Source organism: Neomonachus schauinslandi, chromosome 6, assembly GCF_002201575.2.
Source record: "Neomonachus schauinslandi chromosome 6, ASM220157v2, whole genome shotgun sequence".
Classification (NCBI taxonomy): domain Eukaryota; kingdom Metazoa; phylum Chordata; class Mammalia; order Carnivora; family Phocidae; genus Neomonachus; species Neomonachus schauinslandi.
The window spans coordinates 99,422,977-99,440,924 of record NC_058408.1 but is presented as its reverse complement, the minus strand read 5'-3'; the positions used below and the strand labels follow the sequence as shown (position 1 = coordinate 99,440,924).

At 53.7% G+C, this 17,948-nt stretch overlaps 1 protein-coding gene across 1 annotated transcript in view; it reads right to left on the bottom strand.

Annotated features, from left to right (window-relative positions):
- Positions 1 to 17,948, bottom strand: part of ADAMTS14 (ADAM metallopeptidase with thrombospondin type 1 motif 14) — a 73,090-nt gene that overhangs the window by 34,454 nt on the left and 20,688 nt on the right. The window contains 2 exon segments of the mRNA XM_044916488.1: positions 9,931 to 10,121; positions 16,204 to 16,360. Coding sequence (XP_044772423.1) covers positions 9,931 to 10,121; positions 16,204 to 16,360 — 348 coding nt within the window.

Genomic DNA, 17,948 nt, shown 5'->3' with positions numbered 1-17,948 from the left:
TTATCAAGGAAACAGAACCTGAGACAGTTATACAGACCCCATCAAAGGGTCTGTAGCAAAGGAAGATGGAAAGTGATCCCCAAAAGGTGGCCTAAGGCACAAGAGTGGATGAATAGTTCTGAGGCGTGAGCGATAGTCTAGTCTTTTCTTATACTACATAAGAGTGATAAAAATAAAGTAATTCTATTTTACAACCTTATTCCCTCATTAAAAAAAAAAAGGTGGGGTTGGCCCTACCATTCCACATCCCCTGGTCTCGTCCATCTCTGGGGCCCTGGCATGCTCACTTGCACACACCCTGATCAGCCCTAGCCCTTGAGTAGGACCTTAGGGCTTGGATTCCGCTGAAGCTGTCCTGACCGCTTGCGCAGGCCAAGGAGGTGGCTGGACAGGGCTGCCATGTCCACCCAGAACCGCGGAAGCCGCCTGGCACATGGGTCCCAGCCACAACCGTGAGCCGGGGGTGGAACCACAGCCAGGAGGCACCGCTACCTGAGAGGCCCAGGACCTCTGGAACACACCCAAAGACGGCTCCCTGACAGGCTCTGGTCTGGCTGTGCTCTCCAGAACCAGCTGTGTCGGCCTCTGCCCTCCACGGCTGCCTCCCAAACGGCAGAAGGCAGGCCAGTGCGCCAGCTCTGGGGAGAGCAGGAATCGCTTCCCGTGGGTGTGGGCCCCAGCGTGACAGCCGCCAGACACACCCACAGGGCAGAAAAGAACACTGTGTCTGGTCTCCTGGCTTCCCCACCTCAGCCAAGTTCAATGTCATTTGCCAAGATCCCCAGGTTAGGGTTCCATGTCACGTATTGGCTTGGGTTGGCCACTGGGTATGTACGAGAAAAACAAGCAAAGGTCAGGACTCTCTGGCCATGGGGAGACAAAACAGAAGAAGGGAGAAACTACACGATAATGCAGCAGAAGCTAGAAACCACTAGGGTTGGAGGAAGAGCTGCTGTTCACTGAACACCTACTATGTGCCAGGCACATGCTGAGGGCTTGCATACAACCTCACATCAACCTTATGGAGAGAGGAATTGTTCCCATTTCACAGGTGAGAAAGCCAGGGCTCAGAGAGGCTGAGTAACTCACCCAGGGCCACCCAGCTGGAAAGTGGGAGGGCTCAGATTTAAACTCAGATCTTTGTGACTCTTAGCCACTATGCCCAGCTGCTTTCCAGAACCAGCCCCTGTGGCAGGCCGGCTGGAGTGGGCTTCCTCTGGCCTGGGAGAGGAGAAAGTGGGTTTCCACATCCAGTAAAGAGCAACATGGCCAGGCAGGGGGTAGTTGCAAGAGCCCCTTCCCTGTTCTCCTGTAACCCTGCATGGGCAGGCCTCCTGGCAGGGGGCTGGCTTTGGAGTCAAGCCCAGGGAGCAGGAAGAAGGAAAGGAGGGTCTATTGAGGTGGGAGCTCTGCATCTGTTTTCCTGTCCAAAGGGAGGGTCAGACTCTGGGTTACAGCAGAAATGCCTGGGCCTCTGTCTAGGGCTGGAGGGGAGAGCTAGGCCCCTGGGGAGCCCATGGGAGGGCAAATGGCAGCCTTCCCTTCTGGACCAGGTCAAGATGGGCTTCTCCTTGTCCGTGCAGAGACAGGGTCCAGCGCAGAATGGTCCCTGGCCAGCCCTGGGTTCCCACACTGCTAGGGAGCACGGCTCCCGAGGAGCTCTGAGGCAGCATGTCCACCTGCCTGGTCAGCCAGGTGCAGGCAGGTTCCAGTCAGGGAGGGGCCGTGCTGGGCAAGCACGACCCCGAGGTCCCAAGCCCACCCCCTGCTCAAGTAGGAGAGGACATGAACTGCCACCAAAGGAGGGGCTGATACAGCCACGGCTCCTGCCCACCTCCCCGCACCCTCCCAGCGACCTGCCCGGAAGGAAGTACTATCCCTTCTTTCCTTTCTAATTAGTATACTTTTGATTTTAGAATAGATTTAGATTTCTAGAAAAGCTGCAAGCTGAGTCCAGAGAGTTTCCAAGGGGCCCACGCCCTGCTTCCCCTATGATTAACACCTGCCATGACCGTGGTACATTTGTCACAGGACTGAACCAACAGGACATGTTATTATTAACGAAAGCCCATGTTTGTTTCAGATCTCCCCAGTTTTCCCCTAACGTCCTTTGTTTCTGCTCCGAGACCACATCCAGGCCCCCAGGTTACATTTCACCACCGCATCCCCTGGGGCTGCTGTAGGGCATTCCCCCTCTCTGAACGTTCCTCAGACTTCCCTGGGTTTTGATGACTCCAACGGTCTTGAGGAATTCCAGTGAGGCATTCAGCAGACTGGCCTTCCATGTGGGTACATCTGATGTTTGTCTCATGGTTAGATGGGGGGCGCGGGCCTAGGGGAGGAAGGCCACAGAGCTGAAGCGCTACCTTCCCCACATGATGTCAGGGCACATGGAGCTGGCAGGACCTGCCCCTGGCGAGGCTGACCGCCATTGCCTGCCAGGACAGCGTCCACCCCCAGGCCATGCTCTTTGGGACAAAGTCACCATGCACAGCCCCCGCTGCAGAAGTGGGAGTTAAAATCCACCTGAGGACGGAGTACCTGCCTCAATTATTCGGAATTCTTCTCCTCCAACCTGTTTATTTATTCTGTCATTTGTTTATCAGTATGAACCCGTGGATATGGATTTTATACCCTGGGTTATAATTTAATGCTACATTATTTATTTTGTTGCTCAAACTGTCCCAGCTTTGGCCACCGGGAGCTCTTGCAGTTGGCTCCCGTGTCCTTTTAACACACCCTCGCTGTCGGTTCTGGGGTGTTTGGGTGGTGTTTGAACACTTCCTTCCTTTCTGGCGCTACGGGAGGCTCATCTTGGACATTCTCCACTCTGGTTCTAAGAGTCAGCCATTCCTCGCAGGAGCTCCAAGGAGCGTGGTACATTACCCTTGTTGTACCGAAGAGCAGGCCCCCGTTGACGGCAGAGCCTGCCTGAGCCAGCAGCCATGGTCGGAGTTCACGTCCAGCCTCTGCCCACGTGCCTTCCCGGGTCACTTTCGGCTCTGAACCCGAATGGAATGGGGGCAGCCCTGCTGGGAGGAGAGGCCTGGCCACAATCACCTGTCCTACCCTTTCTCAGCCCCAGGCCCCAGGACCAGCCCTCTGTTCCCCCAGTCTCAAACCGTCCAACAAGAGGGGATGCAGCGACTCTGCCGACCAGGCGTCCAGCAAGCACCGCACTGCATGTGTCTAAGACGCTCTTCTTTCCCTGTTTATAATCGCAGCGGGTCAGGGGGCAGTCACAGCGGGTTGTCACCGCCCAGGCGAGCCAGAATCTCACGTTATTCCTGGGGCTTCACAGGACACCGCAACCCCTTGCCGTTGCTGACAGTGGACCGTTTGGGGCCCATCTGAGGAAGGGATGTGAGTCCTGGTTGTCTGAAAACCTCCATTGCCACCTTCCGGTAAAATCAAGAAGGCACCCACTTTTCAAAGCTTGCAGAACAGGTTCCAGCTTGGAGGAAATCCCAAAGATAAGAGTGGGGCATGCCTGCAGCATGGCCCATACTCCGGATGGCGCAGGGGACAATGCTGTGCGGAAAAGGACACACTGGGATGGCTCTGTGAGGAAAGGGACTTGGACAAGAAACACTCTGAATGGAAGAAGTTAAGGGAATACCTTACTTTCCCATGCTGTCATGTCTATGTATGTACACAAGTAATATATGATAAATATCTAAGTCTCAATCAAGTTAAAAGAGCTCTTCCAAAATGTACAAATAAAAATTCTAAGTGATAAGGAAACATTACTATCAGAATTTAATAGGTAGTACTTTCTTTTTTTTTTTTTAAGATTTATTTATTTATTTTAGAGAGACAGAGCAGTTGAGCAGGGGGAGGGGCAGAGGGAGCTAGAATCTTGAAGCAGACTCCCCACCAAGCACGGAGCCCGACACAGGGCTCGATCCCAGGACCCCAAGATCATGACCTCAGCCAAAACCAAGAGTCAGCCGCTTAACCAGTCGAGCCACCTAGGCACCCCACTTTTTCTGTTTCTTAACTACGCAAAATAATAGAGCATCTGACAATCAATGGGTTCAATTTTGATGAAATATGGTAAGTATGTGTCCACGCATGATGTGTGGACTCCTCTGCGTGTGCGCACCTGATTTGGTGCATGTATCTACACACACATCTGTGTTATACACACAGATGACCAGATGTGCGTGCTTGTACACGCACGTGTGTGGAAACAAGCACTCTCTCTGCGCTGTGTGCACTGTGTGGGGTGTGTATCAGTAATCCTCTGCGGCCTGCAGCACAGGATCCCTGCTGTCCATATGGCAACTGAGATGCCTGGCATGAAAGTGCTCTGTCGACCATAAAGCTCTCCCCGCCACCGTGAGGGATGGTCATTATCATTATGGCCCTCCTGCCAGGAGCCCCAGCATTTGTGCTTTTGTGAAGCACCGCTCTTTGCCCAGGGGGCCTGCTCTGAAAAAGCAAATGCCAGCATGTGGAGCTAACACCTTAGGGCTGGGCGCCTGGCCCCAAGGACCACTCAGGCTGGGGGCGTCTTGTGCATGTAGGATGTTGAGCAGCAACCCCAGGCTCCTCGGGGATGTCAGAAGCATTCCCTCCAGCTGGGATAACCAAAAAATAATCTCCAAACCTTCCTAAGAGTCCCCTGGGAGGCAAAACTGCCCCCGTTAAGAACCACTACCTTAAAGTAAGATGTTTGCTTTTAGTTTTGGTGGTCTCTGGGTGCCCTAAAAAAGCAGTGGAATGCTTTTTAGAGAGAGACAAGAGAAGAGAAAGGATTCAAAAGAGAGGGAGGGGGAAGATTTGCGTCCTTGCAATGAGCAGGGAGGATGAGCTGTTCAGGAGGCTCACATATCCCCAAACGGAAAAGGGCTGGCAAAGCAACACTCTCTCAGCACGAAGGCAGTTTTTTTGTGGTGTTCCAAACCGGCCTTTATGATGAATATTTAACACAGTTATGTGCCAAGAGAATGCCACTCTCCCAGGCTGAGGCCACCAAGGCCCTGGTCTGACAGCCATCTGGACCATGCTTTCCCAGCAGGGCATCTGAGAAGCCTCAGGAAGGGGTCCTGAAGCAGATGAGAGTGGGAAGGACCCTCTCAGAGACACCAGGCAATGTCTCTCCAGCAACCACGTCCAATGCCTTTGTGGTATCAGCCTGGCCGGGTGGGGTGGAGAGCAAGGTGGGCAGCGAGCCTACCACCGCAAGAGTGGGCTGCCAAGAAGGGTCCGGCTGTAGACTGGCTCAGTGAGGACCGACGAAAGGGCTTCTGTCTCCTCACCCTCCCTCTGCTCTGGCTCTGGGCCCTCAGAGGATCCCCCTGTCCAAGGGGGTCCTCACCCCAGAGATTCAGTGTGTCACTCCAGGCAAGGAGAGGGCCCCTGACAGTGCCTGCTTCTCTCCGTGGCCCTGGCTGGCAAGCCCAGCCACAGCCAGGAGCCAAGACAAGAGCAGGAAGAAAGCCCAGGGCGAAGCCTCAGAATCCTGACTTGGATATGGGGACCATTTTGGGGAGAGGCTCCTTCCGGGGGCCTGTGATCCTCCTTCTCCCTCCTCCTCAGAGCTACTTGCCCCAGGTTCTACCACAGCAGCTGTGGAGGAAAACACGAACTTCAGGATCAGACAGATCTGGGTTTGAATCCTAACTCTGCCGCTTATTAGTCTGAGCCAAGTCACTTGGCTTCTCAGAGCCACAGCTGTTAAAGGAATGCCACTGGCCTAGGCCACAGTGAGGATTCACGGAGCCTGTCTGTGAGGTTCTCAGCCCCGTGCCTGACATGTGGTACGTACTGGAATGATACTGTGATATTCGAGAAAGCTCAGAGTCCCTGTCTCCCGAGGCTTCCTGCTGGCCCGTCACAGCGTCGGCTGGCTCTGGGGTCCATCTTCTCCCTTACCCACCCTGGTGCCCCTGTCATGCGCTGTTCAGCACTCCTCTCCGTGCCAGAGCCCAGCTACTGCCTGGGGGACCCTCCTGCCACAGCTCTTGAAAGGTCTCTGCAGGCCTGGCTGCCCCTCATTCCTGCGTCCACAACCCTGCAGTGCATGGTGGCATGCTCGCCAGGCCTGCACGCTCCACCTCACCAAACCCCTGCCCCCCACCCCGAGGCTGGCTCAGCTCCAAAACCACTCCAGAAAGCCTCTTCCCCCCCCCCCCCCCCGCCAGTCCACAGAGATGGCTGCCTCCTCTAAGCTCCTTCAGCACTGCCCCAAAATTATTCCATGGGCTGAGGCTTGTTTTTGTAGCCAGACCAAAGCTTCTAGAATAAGAGTCTGTCTGTCATACTAAGCATACACCAGGCACTCACTACTACATGCTGAATACAACTTTCCCTTATGTCTCAAAGCTCTCAAAACAGTTCCCCTTTAAGCTTTAAGGTAAGTGGCCTGGTACAGATGGGTAAACTGAGGCACAGGCAAATAAAGTCCATCAGGGGCCCACCAGCATGTCAGGAGGAGAGAGGAGGGAGCCGGGCCACCACCTGCAGCTGCATGAATATGTATAGCACATCCCCAGGGTAATGCAAAGGAAAAGTGAGAGGCTGGATGCCCTGAGAGTTGCCAGTGAGCAGGGCCTGATCAGATGGTTCGGAGTGTTTCACTAATGGCTTCGGCCCCTCCTCTGGGGTTAGCACAATGGGACCATACATCCCAGGAACCGGATCGCTCCCTGATCCTACCAGGCCAGCCCTGGTCCCGCAAATCAAGATCAGAAATGGTCTCAGGCTGGCTGGCAGGCACTCCAAGGGGACAGCACAGGGACCCCCTTTTTACTGGCTTCATAAAATCCCTCAGGAAATTAGTGTTTCAAGCATCCCAGCCAAATAAAGTTCCCACACAATGGATGGGCTGAGCTGCTGGTCCCCTGGGAGGAGACCTGCTTGGTCACGTATCCGCTCACCTCCATGGGCCAGAACTCTGCTTAGCTGCCCTCTGCACCTGGGAAGTCAGGACCCCCACCGCTCACATACCCCCTGAGACGGCTGTGGGTCTGCACACAACAGCTCCTCAGCACGGTGAGCCTCCTTCCCGCAGAGGAACAGGCCCTGGGCGGGGGTGGGGGGCCGGTGGAGAAGCTCTGCCTCAACTTCCCCTTCTCTTCCCACATCCATAGGACAAGCCAGCAGTGAGCAGAAGCAGCAGCCTCAAGCAGCCTTCAGGAACCTCTGGAAGACATTTACTCTTCCCACCTACTTTCTGGTAGGTTGTAAGGAGAAGGAAAGTGGAACCAAGCCTATGGAAAGAGCAGTCTCCAAGGCAGGCCCCCAGGGTGCAGTCTTTGGCGAGGATTAAGCGGAGGAGCTCCTGGCCAAGGCTCATGGGTCCCAGGTCATGAGAGCCTGAACTCTTCTCCAATAAACGTCCTCAATAAAGTTCAGGGGACATGGGGAGGGACGCCAGGGAAGGACTACTAGGCGACAGGCCTCCACATCGGGAACCTCAAGAACTTGGTGGCACTTCCCACGCACTCGCCACCACCCTCCATACAGCTCTAGGTCGGAGGGATTGAACAAGACCCTCCTGAACAAATCACATCTCAGTCTGGGCAAGCCTTTGGAAAATGGTTCCAAAAGTATACTTTGCTCTACAGAAAACAATATCTCCTTATATGATTCATCAAAAGACCTCCACTACTTAGTTGCTTAGGATGGTCACATAGCCAGCACCCAGGGGTGTGTCCTGAGCGAGGCTGCTACCCTCCCGGCTCCAGGGACAGGGACGCAGCCCGTAAGTCAGACGGGCTGCCAAACTCCCCGCAGTCCACGGGACTGGCTCTCTACCTGGGACCCCGGCCAGGCCTCAAACTCCAAGAATAATTATAATGTGTGCTTTGATGGAAACTGCCTTGTCCACAGCATAGCTTTCAGCCTTATCTGAATCTGATTCCACGGAAGCTAGTTCACAACTGAGAGCTCGGCATATGACAGCAATGCACATTGTCCATGGATGCACAAATTCTGTCTTGTCCTCCACCCTGTGAGACAGCCAATTCTGCTCTCTGTTTGTACCTTCATTTCAAAATTCCTGATTATAAATGTTTCCATTCTTGGGGTTCTCTTTTGAAAGGGTTCTCACATTTGCCTGGTTCTCTCATTAATTGGTGAGTAAAGCAAAACCTTTAACACTTGCCTGTTTTTATTTCTGTATGAGAGTCATGATTTTACCTTTTCCTGAAAATTATCTTTTAGCAAACTGAAAGACTCTGGGACTAAATAAGGCCTGGCTCACAGGGTCACACTCCTGGGGTCTGCAGCCCCCAGTCTGGACCCAGGACCCAGGCTCCCAGCACTTGAGAGCTTCCTAAGGCCTCCCCTGCCCCCTGCCCCCTGCCCTGCCCCACCACTCCCATTCTCCACCTGCTGGCTCCAGGGGCTAATCCCGCTCTCCCACTAATGGGATTAGTACTTGGCTTGTGTGGCCTTAGGTTAGGTTAGCGATCTCTGGAGTCTGGGTAGGTGGTCAGGTGCTCTGGGAGTTGGGTGTGTCCATATTCATAGTCATCCTCCCTCCGTGATGGAGCCTTTGCTCCTTGAGTCCCAAACCACAGGTTCCTTGAGGGACAGAAGAATTAATATCCAAACAAAGAGGTGGTGAGGGGGGAAACTTTCAGGCAGCCCTCCCCTCCCTGAGGCTCCTTGTAATTGGATCTGATTTCTTGCCCCCCTTTTCTTTACACCTGCATTGTGGACACAAATCTGCTGCCTTCTCGTTCCCTCTCGGTGGATGCCGGCTCCCTGCCTCTCTCACAGACACTGCTCACTTCCATATTTACCAATCACCTATCAGGGGACGGGCACTGTGCTGTGTGCCCTTGGGGCTCAAAATATAATACATTATATGTTAAAAAAAAAAAAAAAGAAGATAGCAGGAGGGGAAGAATGAAGAGGGGGAAATCGGAGGGGAAGACAACCATGAGAGACTATGGACTCTGAGAAACAAACTGAGGGTTCTAGAGGGGAGGGGTGTGGGGGGGGATGGGTTAGCCTGGTGATGGGTATTAAAGAGGGCACGTTCTGCATGGAGCACTGGGTGTTATACGCAAACAATGAATCATGGAACACTACATAAAAAACTAATGATGTAATGTATGGTGATTAACATAACATAATAAGAAAAAAATAAAATAAAATAAAAGTATAAGACAAATACCCCGTCTCAGGACCTCACCTTCAGGCGCTTAGACAAAGAAGCACTTATATACACACAGACAAGACAGCTGTAAGAACAATGAAGGGAGGCAGGTTTTGTCACCCCACTGATTATCTTAAGCTGGTTATTCTTAAGAAACTGCAGACCTATGAGAAGCTCTGAAAACCCCAGTGGAAGCTACCCTTTTGTAGGAGACATTGACAGGTGTAAGGGGACTATCCATTTGTAAGGGGGTCTCCCTAGCCGTACCAGAAGACGGGGATGATTCAAGCTCTGGAAACTCTTAATCAAGGAAGGCAATGATCTAAATCTACATAACAGCATTTCTGTCCTCAGTGAACACCAAAGGCCCACCTTCAGGGCCTGGGACTCCCCTCCCCCCGCCCCATCTGTGGCAGATTGACAACTAGCTGGCCAGTCTTCCCAGCCTGAGATCAGGTACTTTCTGCAGATGAGGGGTCTCAGGGAGTCCCTGCAACTCCAAGGCCTGTGAGGCCCCAGGCCACACCTGCCTCGGACTCTGAATGCGTCCCAGCCCTGAAGCCACTGTCCCTGGGGTTCCAGCTTGCCAGGGGCTGGCACCGATGCCTGGGGGCACCTCGGCACAGGTGTGGGCAGCGGACATCAGCCTCGGCCTGGAGCGGACGGCAGGCCAGCTCAGGCCCGCCTCACAGCTGGGCTGGGGAGCGAGCTGTACGTGCACCCGAAACACCAGGCCCGAGACAAATCGGCTCTGCTCTAAGACTGGTGGCGCCCCACGCCCCCCACCCCACGCCCCGGGACGCGGGGCCACTCACGATGTTCATGAGGGTGAGGACGTAGTTCTGCACGTGCTCCTTGCCGTGGAAGCGCACCACCGAGTCGTCCACCACCAGCAGCACCTCGATGCTGTAGCTGCCCGCCTTCACGTGCCGCCGCTTCCGCTCCCCATCGCCCAGCTGCTCCCCCACCAGGCCCAGCAGGTTGGGGAGGTCGCCCAGGCCGAAGGCTGCCAACCAGGATGGGAAGAGAGACAGAGGTCAGACCCACAGGAGAGGCTGTGGCTTGGACCCTGCCCACCAGCCCCCTCTGCCCCATCACGTGGGCTCTCTTCCTGCCTCTGGAAGCCAACTTAGCATGAGGGTTCGTGCCACACGGAGGCACAAGCCCTTTGCCGGGCACCAGGCCATGGCTGAGTCTCTGAGGCAATGAACAGCAGAGAAGGGGGATCTGGCCGGGAGTCACGAGCCTAGGTCCCAGTTCCCACTCAGCGCTATCTCCCCATGTGCCCTAGCCCGGCCCATTCACCCCTGCAAGCCTCCCCCTCCCCTCCTGTGACTCGGAGATGAACCATCCTTGATCTCTTATCCAGGAGCTGGCTATAAAAATCAAAGGTGGCAGTGGGTGGAAACCTCTCCCTAAAGGGAAAAAATCATGGTGTTACTACAGTCCTATGCAGGAACCCCTGGAGTATGTCCCCCCCAAATCCCTCCCCATCACTGCCAGCAACCCAATGTCAACCATCGCCGCTTTGCCTTTTTGGCAAAATGCAAAAAAACTTATTTAACTAGGATTCATGAACTTGTATGACGTAATCTAGGAGTTGTCAAACTTTTTCTGTAGGGGACCAGATAGTATTTTTAGCTTTGTGAGTCATACAGTGTCTGTCTCGGCGATTCAATTTGGCATACAAGTGGCCATCAACAATATATAAGCAACAAGTATGTCCGTCTCAGTAAAACTTAAAATCCAAAACCTCGTGGCGGCCTTAGTTTGCTGACCCCCAATCTAATCGAATCCGATCCAATCCTTACAACTCTCAGGTTCCTGTCCCCAATATACAGGTCAACAAACTGAGGTCCAGAGTAGCTTGCCCAGGTCTGTCCAAATCAAGGGAGCAGGCTTGGAAACATCACCATCAGTGCTGCTCCCGAGAAAGGTAGCCCCCAAAGCAGTTATCAGTCATCTACACCCTAGTCTGAGAAGACTGGAGCAACATTTGTTGGGGCAGTGGAGTTAAGGGTTCCTGAGGACGCTGTGGGAAAAACGAATGAAGGGGAGCAAAATTTGCCACCCCAAAATATGTCTCTGTGGCACAAGGATTATTTTAGAATGATTTTTAAGAAATGGCAGACACAGGAAAAGCTCTGGAAATTGCGTAGGAGTGAGCCTTTTGTAAGAGACATTTTCATGTAGAAGGAAAATCTCCATTTGTAAGGGTGTCTCCCTGTCTGTACCAGGAAAAGGAGGATGACTCTAAATCTCGGGAAATTCTTATCAATAAAGAAGGAAATGACTTAAATCCACATAACCTTCCCCTTGTTTACTGTGCTTTTCTTGGTAACCTCCCATAACTCACTCCTCCTCCCCACCCACCAACATCATCTTTTGTCTTTAGCTGGAGATGTTAAGGTGGTGGCTTGGACCATTTGAGGGAGTTACTCAGTTTCCCTGGGCCTCTTCCACATATACAGGAGGTATCCATGTAGTTCAACTTCTGTTTGTTTTATTCTTGCTAATCGTTTATTACAGGGTGCCTCAGCCAAGAACCTAGAAGAGTAAAGGGGAAATTATTTTTCCTCCCCCACACTAAGACAGCAGGATAGGAGCCTGGGGGTCTCTTGAGAAGGCTTCAAGCCTTAACATTTCATGATTTCCCCACCATCCTACCCTGAAGTTCTGATACTTGAACCATTGATTTCTAAGAATATCCAGTTATGCGAGAATCTCCCAAAGAGTGGGACAGGAGCTAAGGACAGGAAAATGCCACCAAAGCATGCCCAGCGTGTGTCAAGGGGCGTGGCCGCAGGAGGGGAGCAAACTTATTAGGTGGGTGGACGGCGGGTGTGATGAAGGGCCCTTCAGCCCACTGCCTGCCCCAGATGACAGAGAAGGAACCAGAAGGTAATAGTACGATAACTTCAAGGCCTACAGGAAGACTGGCTAGGGAAGGCTGCCACACCAGAGCCCCAAACCAGGACTGGGGAGTTGACAGAAGCTTCTGGAGGAGGGGACGTCTAAGCTGGGCCAGACAGGGAACAGGAGACAACCTGCTGGAACACGGGGAACAGAGGGGTCCCGAGCAGAGGGAAGTACGCCAGCAAAATCCACTGTGAGCAAGTGTAGGGTGACATCAGCCACAGTGTGGGTGACCCTCATGGAGGGCTCCACGGGTACCTCAGCAGAGACCCAAGTTCTGCCTCTCAGCTCTATCGACATGGATCCTTCCGGAACTAAAATCTGAGGACAGGGCAACAGGGAACCATGGGACTCTGCTACTGTCTCTTTTTATCATCCCTTCAGTTAGTGGCCTGCAAGCACCAAGGAAGGAAAGCACTAGACTAAAGGGTTGGAAAAACGTGTGCCCACTGGCCCACTTGGGAAAGCAGAAACGTGTGGCCAGCCCTCTGAGTGATGCACAGGCTGGTGACCGTGGCTCAGGCCACTGTCACCCTCGCTCAAGCTGCCACCCGAGCCCAATGGTGAGTACAGCAGCCCAGAGACAAATGCCTGGGAGAGAGGAGGGAGAAGCCCCAGGAGGGGAGGAGAGGGGGCAAGCATTCTCTCCATGGAGCAGGGAGACTAAATGACAGTCACTCCCAACACATGAGCAGGGCCCGAAGGTTTACCAACTGCAAGTGAAATGTGCAGCTTGACCCCTTAGAGCTCTCCCAGCCAGGTCTGTCAAAGGGAGGCTCAGAGAGGTTGCCTGACTCATCCCAGGTCACACAGCAGGTTAATGGCCAAAGCCCAGAATGTAAACCCAGGGCTCCCTCCCAGGGCCCACCCAGATTTTCCTCTCGGCAAAAAGAACGAGGGGCCACGGGGAGGGCCTGCTGACATCACCACCACAGGCCCTGGAGAGGGGCCACCCACACCCTCTTGCATCTCTCATCCTTTGGGCCAGACATAGGTAACCTTCCGAGTGGGGAGGGTGGGGACAGCAGGCCCCTGGGAGCCTTTCCAAGAGCCCACCCAAGAAGCCCCATGAGAATGCGCAATGGTGCAGCTGCTTTGACAAGCAGTTTGGCAGTCGCCCAAAAAGTTAAATACAGTGTTACCACAGGACCCAGCAATTCCACTCCGAGTCCTATACCCAAAAGAATTGAAAACATACGTGCACACAAAACCTCATACATGAACGTTCGCAGCGGCATTATCATCATAACCAGAAAATGGAAACAACCCAAATGTCCATCAACAGATGAAGAGATAAACAAAATGTGGTCTGTTCATGCAACTGGAATATCACCCTGCCGTGCACAGGAATGAGGGACTGACACATGCTACACACGGATGGACCTCACAGGCTAAGCGACAGAAGCCAGTCACAAAAGGCCACACGTTGCGTGATTCCCTTTACACGAGATGTCCAGAACAGGCACAGAGAGAGAAGGTGGATGAGTGGCTGCCCGGGGGTTGGGGCGGGGGGAAAGGGGAGAGGTCATTAATTCATGGGTACAGGGCTCTTTATGGGAGTGACAGAATGTTCTGGAATCAGATAGTGGTGATGGTTGCACAACACTGTAAACACAGTAAAAACCCATTGAACCGTATACTTAGAAATCATTAAAATGGTGGATTTTATCTCAAGTTAAAATAAGCAGCAGCCCAGAGCCCAGCCTGGCTGGCTGCCCTTGAAGGGACAAGCTGCCCTCACGTCCGACGGCCCTGGCCCCCAGCCAGAGAGCTGGAACTCTGGCCACAGGGGCATATGGCCCCGTGGCATCCCGTTCCCTCCACAGGTGGGGACCGTAGGGTGGGAAGGGGTTATAGAGAGCAGGGCTGTGGGGTGAGGAGAGAGAGGGCAGCATTCAGAGCATGGCAGTGTCCAGGGCACAGCCCCTGAGGCCAAGCAGGGTCCACAGGGCAGTCCCTGAGGGGCTAGGAGGGGGCCAGCCACACCTGGAGGTCCAGCCAGGGGAATTTCTACCTCTAGACTCCAAAGTGTAGTGTGTTACATATGAGTGGGTGAGTGTGGGAGGTGTGTGAGTGTGCATGTGTGTGTGTTACACATGAGTGGGTGAGTCTGTGGGTACACGCATGTCCTCTTCAGGAAGCAGTCGTCAAGACCATACCCTGAGTGCCAGGAAGAGTCCCCTCCACCCCCAAATTCATCGGTGCATGTCAGATACTTCTACCATGGAGCCCTGGGGGCTGAAGCCCCTCCACAGGCCACAGCTCAGCTAGAAAATCAATCTGATGGGTCTTCTGATGCCTCCTCTCCTTCCTTGATGAAAGCCATACCCGGTGGGGTAGCAGAGCTCATATGAAGGAACAAAGATCATGAAGACATGATATCTGTCCTCCAGGAAGGCCCCCAGCCTATCTGGGACAAGAAGACGGTCCCAGGAGAAATCCAGAGGGCTTAGGGATCCAGGAGAGGGGACCCCTGAGCTGGGCTGACACTTGGGCAGCATGGAGCATGGGGGCAGACAGAGATGGAGGAAGGTGCTCAGGCTGAGGCAGATTGCTCAAAAGCCCATTTATTGGCAGCTAAGCAGGCTCTGACTGCCTGGCCTCGGCCTCTGAGGCATTTCTTTGGGTGCTAAGAGGTAAACCCACAGACGTGAGGTGAAACCTTTCGACTTAATCGAGAATGATAAATGAAGACAGGCACACGCAGAAATGCTAATATACTCTCTGGGCTCAGACCCACCAGTGGTCTTAAAATAACAGTGTCACAGGTTTCCAAGAAAGCCTTCCACTGTCGCTAGTCTAAGGAGGGACACAGGTGGGCCCGGGGCATGGCATCACCCACAGGCCCAGGACTCCCCTAATGACGGGGAGCCCCACCAGCCTTCCTGGGCCTGAGTGCCAACCCTGTTGAGCTCAGCGGTCTGGGCTTCCCAGCCACTGACCGTGATGGTAAGCAATGTGGTTGGTTCCAGGCCCACGGCTGTGGGTCTCCCCAAAACGGGAGATTTATGGTCTTTTGTTCAGAACTGGCTTCAGATAAAATGGAGCCCAACGAAACTTGTCTTTCTTCCCAGCCACAGTGGAGGGCATGGTGCTGTCCCAGGCTGCCCCTGAAATCTACCCCAGCCCCCCACCCCCACCCCAGGCCTGCAGAGCCCTCCACCACCCAGCTCGGCCTCTCCTGTGAGCCACACTGGGAGGGCAGCCAGAGCTTCAAAGGAGGCATTGTATCTGGGGACAACTGGTTTCCAGCATTCCTTCCCGCTCTGCCCCACCCCACCAGGGCCCTGGCAGGAGGGTGCGGTCCATTCACGGCCAGATTCCACCCAAGGCCTCCTCATGTCCTCTTGGCCAAAGGGGCTTCATGACCAAGCTAAGCTGGACAGTGCATCTGGCCATGGGCCCGGGACTAGCACACGCTGCATCCCCCGCGTCGGTCACAAAAGCACGCGTCCTGAGTACGTGCGGGCTGCCGAGCAGATCGCAGGGCTGCTCTCAGGGGCTCTTGCCCTAACCTGGCAGTAGTCACCCTAATAACAATACTGGAATAAGAGCAATCATTTATCAAACGCCTGCTATGTGCCAAGCTCCATGCCGGGATTTTTATATACACTATTGCGAATACACGCGACCTGAGAGAGCCACAATCACCCCCACTTTACAGATTAGAAAATGAGGTTCAGAGATGTTAAGCAACTTGGTTAGGTTAGCTGACAGTGTTGGATGTAGGATTTAAAAATGGTCTGTTGGACACAAAGCTGACCCCGATGCCCTGATACCTGGCAGTCCCCTCTACGAGTGCCCTAAGACCTTCCTTCCTGTGGCTCCCAAGGGCTGAGTTGATTTTCAGGGGGGAAGAGCCAACTGCAGCCATTGCACCTTCCGCTAGGCAGGGAAGTCACCTTCCGAAGCGACGTAGAGCCACGCAGAGACCTCTGGAGTCCCTAGGGCCACAGTTCAGGGGGCTCGAGTCGCTCACCTGGCCCCCCGACTCCAGCCAGCTGTAGTAGCCCCTAAAACCCACTGAGGTTTCTCTGCTGGTATACGTGCTCCAGCCCCACTTTACAGATGAGAAGACTGAGGCCAGGGCTCGAGAGGTTAAGGTCAGAAGTGACCTAAAAACACCGCAGGTCCAGGCAGAGGTGGAGCTCAGGGATCTGCCCAGTGCCTACCTTCATTGTGAAGGTCCCCGCCAGGCTGGGCCCCCTCCTGCCGGACGGCCTCCCGCCGGTACAGCACGTGTGTCCTCCCGCGGGCCTCCTGCTTCTGCTGCCCCCACTCCAGGGGCTCTATGAAGTAGTCGCTGCTGTCCGTGCGGATGAGGCCCGCCTGAACCAGGCCCGCAGCAAGCCGAAGGAGCAAAGGGGGAGAGAGAAGTGTGAATACACAGCACAGAACAGGTGAGCATTTGTGAATGCAAATGTGTGTGACTATCCGCGTGCAGACCCTTCCTCGGGGGCAGGGAGGTGGGAACGGGTGGCAGGACGCTGAGCAAGGGGGGGGCCATGCCCATTTAAAGCAAAGCAGATCCACTTTTCCGGTGCTGTGCACTCATGGGGTTCCACATAACATTTCATTTAAACAAAGGGTTCCAGCACTTCGAGGGGGGAGGGGGACGCTGGAAAGGCTTTGCCATAAATACTTCCCCCTTCCCCCCCAACAGAGCACAGAATTCCAACCCCAAAGCACCATCCTGAAGATCTGCCTTTACCTACAGGGCAGACAAGGGGGGAAATGCCCACTGGTAAAGGTTAATTATCCCTCACATGGGTGCTGGTTCCCCACTCCAATACAAAGGGTTATTATTGCAGATTTAAAGCACGTGTGCATCTACACCCGGGACAGCAGCTAACGTTCGCTGACAACGAAAGAGCCAGAGTAGGGCACAGGAATACGTGATCTGTTTTTAATCTAATTTTTCGCCTGCATCCAAATATGTCTGTAAAAATAATCAGGTACTGGCCTTGGAAACAAAAACATTAAAAATATAACCTTGGCCAAGGCCGGCAAGTGTGTTATTAGCCCCCAGTGAAGGCAATAATCACAGGGGCCAACGAGACACACAACTCGATGTGTTGAGCTGCGCAAGCTCACACCCTCCCCCCACCGGCACCAGGCCTAGAAAGCAGTCAGACCAGCCCACCCACCACAGGGCCTGGAAAATAGTAGGCAGTCCTGAAGAAATATATATTTGTTGAATTCCTTCACTCATTCAACAAGTACCTACTGAGTTTCTACTGAATACCAGCACCGCTCCAGACACTGGGAATGCAGCTGTGAACACCAGGCAGCGCGTGAAGGAACCATTCTTACCAATCTATCAGACCTTCTCCACTTGAATAGGAGCCCCCTCCTTTTGAAGCAGCCGTGACTTTACGCAACCAAACACCACTAGTTTCCCCACCGCAGCCTGTTCTGAGATGAGGTCCTCTAATCCTACTGAGCACGTGAGTCGGCCGCCACCAATCCTCTTCCCGCCAAAGCTACTGCAACTCCTCAAATTCTGGCATTGCCTGCCCCATATGGCCACCAGATCTCAGGGCCTCACACGAGGGATGCAGGCTCTGGAATGATCCGCACGGCATCGGGCTGGGCTGCAAGGCCCTGCTGTCCAGTTCACCCCTCCTGTCCACAATCGTGGACCTTTCAAGATTGCCATGCCTACCCCAGTCTGAAGCTTCAATACCTCAACTACCTCCCTATTCAGGGGAGGTCTTCACTTTTGTTTGGATGCCTCTAGCAACAGAGAGCTCCCTCCTTCAAGATCTAACCTATTCTGTGCAGGGACACTGGTCAGGTTTTAGTGAGCTGAAACACACTTCCCTACAACTCTACTCTTTGTGAACAGTCCTCTTATCACTGCTAGTAACAACGCTATCTGCCACTTATATTTACATATATTATTTCATCTTTACAA